The sequence below is a fragment of the Coregonus clupeaformis genome, chromosome 21, assembly GCF_020615455.1.
Source record: "Coregonus clupeaformis isolate EN_2021a chromosome 21, ASM2061545v1, whole genome shotgun sequence".
Lineage (NCBI taxonomy): Eukaryota > Metazoa > Chordata > Actinopteri > Salmoniformes > Salmonidae > Coregonus > Coregonus clupeaformis.
In genome coordinates, this window is record NC_059212.1 from 4310388 (window position 1) to 4318529 (window position 8142).

The 8142-nt window shown below is 40.5% G+C and overlaps 1 protein-coding gene across 1 annotated transcript; it reads left to right on the forward strand.

Annotated features, from left to right (window-relative positions):
* Nucleotides 1–5772: 5772 nt before the first annotated feature.
* On the forward strand, nt 5773–7758 carry LOC121538742 (complement component C1q receptor-like). Its single transcript, XM_045206171.1, has one exon. The coding sequence runs from the start codon at nt 5886–5888 to the stop codon at nt 7656–7658; it is 1773 nt and encodes a 590-aa protein (XP_045062106.1). The 5' UTR covers nt 5773–5885; the 3' UTR covers nt 7659–7758.
* The last annotated feature ends 384 nt before the right edge of the window (nt 7759–8142 follow it).

Sequence of the window (8142 nt, forward strand, 5' to 3'; positions counted from 1 at the left end):
TTTAAGACATGAAGGTCAGTCAATCCAGAACATTTCAAGAACTTTCAAGTGCAGTCGCAAAAACCATCAAGCGCTATGATGAAACTGGCTCTCATGAGGACCGCCACAGAAAAGGAAGACCCAGACTTACCTCTGATGCAGAGGATAAGTTCATTAGCTGCACCTCAGATTGCAGCCCAAATAAATGCTTCACAGAGTTCAAGTAACAGACACATCTCAACATCAACTGCTCAGAGGAGACTGTGTGAATCAGGCCTTCATGGTCGAATTGCTGCAAAGAACAACTAAAGGACACCAATAATAAGAAGAGACTTGCTTGGGCCAAGAAACACGAGCAATGGACATTAGACCGGTGGAAACCTGTCCTTTGGTCTGATGAGTCCAAATTTGAGATTTTTGGTTCCAACCGCCGTGTCTTTGTGAGACTCGAGAGTAGGTGAACGGATGATCTCCCCATGTGTGGTTCCTACAGTGAAGCATGGAGGTGTGATGGTGTGGGGGTGCTTTGCTGGTGACACTGTCTGTGATTTATTTAGAATTCAAGGCACACTTAACCAGCATGGCTACCACAGCGTTCTGCAGCGATACGCCATCCCATCTGGTTTGCGCTTAGTGGGACTATCATTTGTTTTTCAACAGGACAATGACCCAAAACACACCTTCAGGCTGTGTAAGGGCTATTTGACCAAGAAGGAGAGTGATGGAGTGCTGCATCAGATGACCTGGCCTCCACAATCACCCGACCTCAACCCAATTGAGATGGTTTTGGATGAGTTGAACCGCAGAGTGAATTAAAAGCAGCCAACAAAAGCTCAGCATATGTGGGAACTCCTTCAAGACTGTTGGAAAAGCATTCCTCATGAAGCTGGTTGAGAATGCCAAGAGTGTGCAAAGCTGATATCAAGGCAAAGGGTGGTTACTTTGAAAAATCTAAAATATATTTTGATTTGTTTAACCTCTTAAGGATCTGACACTTCTTTTAAATTTTCGCCTAAAATGACATACCCAAATCTAACTGCCTGTAGTTTAGGACCTGAATCAAGGATATACATATTCTTGATACCATTTGAAAGGAAACACTTTGACGTTTGTGGAAATGTGGAATTAATGTAGGAGAATATAACACATTAGATCTGGTAAAAGATAATACAAACAATAAAACATGCGTTTTCTATTATTATTATTTTTAATCATCTTTGAAATGCAAGAGAAAGGCCCCAATATAATATTGCAGTTTAGGCGCAATTTAGATTTTGGCCACTAGATGGCAACAGTGTCTGTGCAAAGTTTCTGATTGATCCAGTGAAGCATTGCAATACTGGACTATTTTGTATCAAGTTTGCCCGAATGTGCCGAATTGGTCAATTAATACATTTTCAAGTACATAACTATAGAGAACATACAAAAATGATATGGTTATACAAAATGTAAGTTTACACACTCCCAGGAATGTCATACATGATGGATCATTAGCTTATACACTAACTTTCACACATCTAGATGGCCGGGCGGGGTGGGTGTGGAGCCAGAGAAAGCAGGGGTTCAAACTTTAGAACCCAATCCCTACATTTGAATATAAAAATTGATTTTATCAAACAAAACTATGCTACATTTTATCTCTGGGACCCTTAGGATGACAAATCAGATCAAGATTACTGAATGTAAGTACATGATTTACCTTCAGAGGTGAATGTATCAAATCAGTTGCCGTGATACGTTTTTTTGTTGTTGTGCACTCTCCTCAAACAATAGCATGGTATTTTTTCACTGTAATAGCTGCTAAAATTGGACAGTGCAGTTAGATTAACAAGAATTTAAGCTTTCTGCCCATATAAGACATGTCTATGTCCTGGAAAATTTGCTGTTACTTACAACAGTCATGCTAATCATATTAGCGCACTTTAGCTCAACCGTCCCGTATACGGGACACCGATCCCATAGAGGTTAACACTTTATTGGTTACTACATGATTCCATATGTGTTATTTCATAGTTTTGATGTCTTCACTATTATTCTACAATGTAGAAAATAGTAAAAATAAAGAAAAACCCTTGAATGAGTAGGTGTGTCCAAACTTTTGACTGGTACTGTAGGTAAATTAACAATCCTTGCGAAACTGTTTGAAAATAGCAGAGCGCTGGTTTTAACAGGTCGAAATTGCCAACAAACGTGCGTTTGACACTAGCGCTGCCTTAACGGCATCCGAAAATAGAGCCCTACTGTACAGTCGTGGTCAAAAGTTTTGAGAATGACACAAATACTAATTTTCACAAAGTCTGCTGCCTCAGTTTTGATGATGGCAATTTGCATATACTCCAGAATGTCATGAAGAGTGATCAGATGAATTGCAATGAATTGCAAAGTCCCTCTTTGCCATGAAAATGAACTTAATCCCCAAAAAACATTTCCACTGCATTTCAGCCCTGCCACAAAAGGACCAGCTGCCATCATGTCAGTGATTCTCTCGTTAACACAGGTGAGAGTGTTGACGAGGACAAGGCTGGAGATCACTCTGTCATGCTGATTGAGTTAGAATAACAGACTGGAAGCTTTAAAAGGAGGGTGGTGCTTGAAATCATTGTTCTTCCTCTGTTAACCATGGTTACCTCCAAGGAAACATGTGCCGTCATCATTGCTTTGCACAAAAAGGGCTTCACAGGCAAGGATATTGCTGCTAGTAAGATTGCACCTAAATCAACCATTTATCGGATCATCAAGAACTTCAAGGAGAGAGTTTCAATTGTTGTGAAGAAGGCGTCAGGGCGCCCAAGAAAGTCCAGCAAGCGCCAGGACCGTCTCCTAAAGTTGATTCAGCTGCGGGATCGGAGCAACACCAGTGCAGAGCTTGCTCAGGAATGGCAGCAGGCAGGTGTGAGTGCAGGATGGCCTGGGGTCAAGAAGGGCAGCAAAGAAGCCACTTCTCTCCAGGAAAACATCAGGAACAGACTGATATTCTGCAAAAGGTACAGGGATTGGACTGGTACTGCTGAGGACTGGGGTAAAGTCATTTTCTCTGATGAATCCCCTTTCCGATTGTTTGGGGCATCCGGAAAACACCTTGTCCGGAGAAGACAAGGTGAGCGCTACCATCAGTCCTGTGTCATGCCAACAGTAAAGCATCCTGAGACCATTCATGTGTGGGGTTGCTTCTCAGCCAAGGGAGTGGGCTCACGCACAATTTTGCCTAAGAACACAGCCATGAATAAAGAATGGTACCAACACATCCTCTGAGAGCAACTTCTCCCAACCATCCAAGAACAGTTTGTTGACGACCAATGCCTTTTCCGGCATGTTGGAGCACCTTGCCATAAGGCAAAAGTGATAACTAAGTGGCTCGGGGAACAAAACATCAACATTTTGGGTCCATGGCCAGGAAACTCCCCAGACCTTAATCCCATTGAGAACTTGTGGTCAATCCTCAAGAGGCGGGTGGACAAACAAAATGAATGGGCTGCCATCAGTCAGGATGTGGCCCAGAAGTTAATTGACAGCATGCCAGGGCGAATTGCAGAGGTCTTGAAAAAGAAGGATCAACACTGCAAATATTGACTCTTTGCATAAACTTAATGTAATTGTCAATAAAAGCCTTTGACACTTATGGAATGCTTGTAATTATACTTCAGTATACCATAGTAACATCTGACAAAAATATATCATAACACTGAAGCAGCGAACTTTGTGAAGACCAATACTTGTGTCATTCTCAAAACCTTTGACCACGACTAGGTGTGTGCTGATGATTAGTGTCTCGGCAGACTCCTCTTGTACCAGTAGAGGGCACTGCCACTCCATATTCATACAAACTGTTACCATGGCCTTAAACTCTTTCTGGGCCGGGCATGGGAGTTTCTGGTATCATAAAGCTGCACACCTCCCCAAACCCATGGCGCATTCGACATTGCCTCTGACTTTAAAGGCAAGTCGCGACTGACTGATCTTTAAATCACCTTGCATCATAAATAACTACTCAATATTTTTATTTAGATCAATCAGTCAGTCACAATTTACCCATGATAAATCACGGCGTTGACGCTCTCAAACACGGCCACAACTAAAACTGTGGATTTGTGTAGTTTCATTGAGATAATAAGATATATTTAATTATAAGAGATAAGAGCTTAATATTACATCTATTGTATGAACCATACAGCCAACATTCACCTCAAACTTTGACATAATAGCAACTACATGTACATGTTGCATCTTTTAATGTGGGTTGATGTTAGTCTTTCAATAATAGGAGCATATTTACAGAACATTTGCAATTGATGTGGACTGTTTCCAGGCAGCAAAGTCACATTAATGTGTGATTTTATTTTTTCAAGAAAAAACAATTGTGGACAGAGAGACTCTGAAGGGGCGTCTTGTGCAATTTCCTGCAATTGAAGTTGTGGCACTTCCTTTCTTTAAACAAACACAGGAAGATGTCTCTGCAGCCACATTTATTTACATACCACAGGCACTAAAGAACAATTCACTGACCCTGCTCAAGATCACTCCAATGGTACACTCTTTGAAAAAAAAAAAACATGTTGGTTCCAAGTAGAACCGTTTTGGGTTCCATGTACAACCCTTTCCACAAAGGGTTCTACATGTAACCCAAAATGGTTCTACCTGGAACCAAAAATGGTTCTCCTATGGGGACAGCCGAACAACCCTTTTGGAACTCTTTTTTTCTAAGAGTGTAGTAGATAGCTACCTCAAAAGACTACAGTAAACTACACACCTATGGGAATCATTTCAAATGTCAGCATTTACTTTTCTCAACCATATAAATCCATGGACACATAACAATAACAAGATAGCTAATACCACTAACATTATAGAACAAAATCATATACAGACACATTGAACATCTGTCAGTGGTTGGTTTTAATCAGTTATTCTGGTATAACAAAACAAAAAAAATGCCATCCTGTCTGCCTAGGGTAAAAACAGGGTTTAAGATTGGCTGATGGTGGTGAGACTGACTGAGCTTCCACCAGTAGCTCTCAATAATTGCCTGACAATATGTCCCCTTGTTGTCCTTACACCCATGACCTGACCCATGAACCTGGATGGGTGTGAACTTCCTAGCATCTCTTCCCCACACTGCCTATCTATTGTTTTAGAAATGAACTATTGTGCTTTTTCCGGGCTTTCATATCAGCAGAGGTTTCAAATGAGTCAGAAAAGGTTGTCTGGAAAGGCCCCATTTCTCTGTCACAAATTGGAACAATTTTTTTTGAATTCTTGCTATTTGGTAAGCCATTTTTGTCTGTCCATTTAGAATGTAAATGAAGGCTTATTTCTCTCAATTTAAATGAGATTAGTCGTTTCACATAACTAAATAAATAACCAAATCAACTATAGACTATCGAAAATGAAAGAAATATGATATGACAAATTATTCCAAACAAATCCTTATTTTCATGTGAATTAAAACATCGTGAAATCATTAAACGCCATTTTTTAGGGCTTGAATTTTTTTGTAAGCTATACATTATTTGATGCAGTTCGATTATTGTTTTTTCAGATGTAAAATTATTACCTGACATTTTCTCAATCTTAAGATTATAGGCTACCTAAAATGGTATAGGATAATCAAGCAGTCTGACATTACGTTTACTCAGCACAGGAGCCATCTGGAAAACAAGTCAAAACAATGAGGGGTGCTGCTATTGTTTTTGCTTTCCACAACGGAACTTGCTTCAGCAGGAGACAAAAACCTACTGAAAAAAAAAAAATCCCGTTTTAAGTTTATATACAAAACAGGATGCAGGAGCTTGAATGTACAATGTACAATGCAAAGTCGCAACATTTGTACTTAGGCAGTGAATAGGGCGCCTCGTTTGTCATCCGTTTGCCAATAAGGCATAAATGTAGCATATAAAACATTTAAATCAATGGTTGTTGTTGGTTTGTTGGATTATGTGGGAATGATGCTGTTGCTACTTTTACTGCAAATCTCTATCTGGGGAGCCACTGGAGCAGACACCGGCAGAGAAGCAACCGTGTGCACATCCAATGCCTGTTTCACTTTTCATATGGAGAGAGTCAGCTTTGAAGACGCTCGTATGAAATGTGAAGATAACGGAGGTTACTTGGTAACAACTAAAGAAAAAGGTGAGGTAGCAGAGCTTCAATCAATCATTTCACAGATCGACGAAAGACATCGCAATTTCGACTACAAGTGTTGGATCGGACTGAAATTACATAAGGGGGACTGCATTATAACGGACTTAAGTCTCAGAGGTTTTAAGTGGATATCTGGAAGTGAAAATTCCCAATATTCCAACTGGGAGAAGGAACCTCGCAGCACCTGCACAGAGGAGCGTTGCGTATTGGTACATTATTCTTTATCCAGTCGCAATGAATTAAAATGGACGGATGGATCTTGCAAAGACAAGGCCTTTTACGCGTGCAAATTCTATTTCAAGGGCATGTGTAAACCTTTGTTGTTGGCAGGAGGAGAGCAAGTTAATTACATGCTCCCATTCTCAGCAAATCCATTAAATGGGGACAACATGACTGCGTTTCCATTTGGAACATATGCTGATGTAACATGCAATGGGAATGATAACTTTTCTATTTGCAAATTAATGGATGGTGTATATGACTGGACTATCCCCGGTCCGTTTTGCGCCTCGGATAAACAGAGCTGTGGCTATAAAAACGGCGGGTGTGATCATGTGTGCGTTGATAGTGACGCCGGAGGTGTCCTTTGTGGATGCAAGGCCGGTTATGTGTTAGGACAGGACAGAGTATCTTGTGGCTTCAAGGAATATTGTCACAGTTCTCCATGTCAGTACCAATGCGTAACAGGACCAACAGGCTTCTCGTGCGTATGCCCAAACGGCTTCCAATTGGATAAAGACCAATTTGGTTGTATCGATGTTGATGAATGCCAAATGAAGGCCTGCGACGGTCATCGTTGCATCAATACCCAAGGTAGTTACACATGTAAGTGCAATGAAGGCTACACACTGGTTGAGGGCAAATGCCACGATATAGACGAGTGCACTGAATCTAGATGTCCCCAAATATGTCTTAACTCTGAAGGATCCTTCTCCTGCCATTGCTACTCAGGGTTCACTGTGTCCGAGAACCGTCATACGTGTATAGATATAGACGAATGCCTCAGTAATCGATGCGAGGACAAGTGCACTAATACCATTGGTAGTTTCAGGTGTTCTTGCCATCAGAACTTCCAGTTACATCCTAATGGAATCACCTGCATTCGAGATGTGACTGTTGTTTCCACTGCTGAGACGTCAAGTGTTCATAGAGACAACGACCAACACGACAACACCATTGACACTATAACCATCTCTACGGTTGAATTACAAAACGAGCCTCAGTTCACCGACGGACCACCTCGAGACACTATTACGCACGACATTACGCGCGAGGAGCCATCCAGAAAAACCATTGGAACGAGTGGGCCTACGCACAATGGCTCTTTTTTGAGCTCGTGGCTGTTTATTTGCGTTATTGCTTCTGTTGTTCCACTACTTCTTCTAATTGCAGTAACCTCTGCTATTGTCATATTTCGATGTAGTCGTTCAAAAAGAGAAGCGAGGATGAAAATCGCAACTGCTGACAGTTATTGTTGGGTCGCTTCCGGTATAGAGACTCGGTTAGAAACATTTGACGGGTCACTTGAAAGCACGGCGTGAAATAGTGTAAACTCAGAATGTAAAAGCAATATAATTCTGACATTGCATTATCTACGAAGATATAAATAAAACGTGTTAATAAAATAACGTTTTTTAAAAAGTATGTCTGAGATCCTTGACTGTACTTCAAAAAAGCACATGTTTTATATGATTTATTCATAAAGGTTACAATCTTATTTAATCATCATAACAACCTGGTCTCAGAGTATTTCCCATTATTCTGTACATAAATCAGAAAAACTCAATTTAGTATGATATGTTATGTTTCATACAGTATGTATTAATTTGTGGATGTTCATCATCCATTACGTATGATATGTTACGAATTACAATTCCTATCATATGTTACGAATTTGCAAAACATACAATATGTTATGAATTTGCAAAACGTCCAATATCTTACAAATTTGCAAAAGTATGATATGTTACGAATTCCAATTTGCTGTGGCTAACGTTAGCTAGGTGGCTAGGTAGCTAACGCTAG

Coding starts and splice junctions, on each gene's coding strand:
- LOC121538742 (XM_045206171.1), top strand. CDS start 5,886: ATGGTTGTTGTTGGTTTGTTGGATTATGTGGGAATGATGCTGTTGCTA.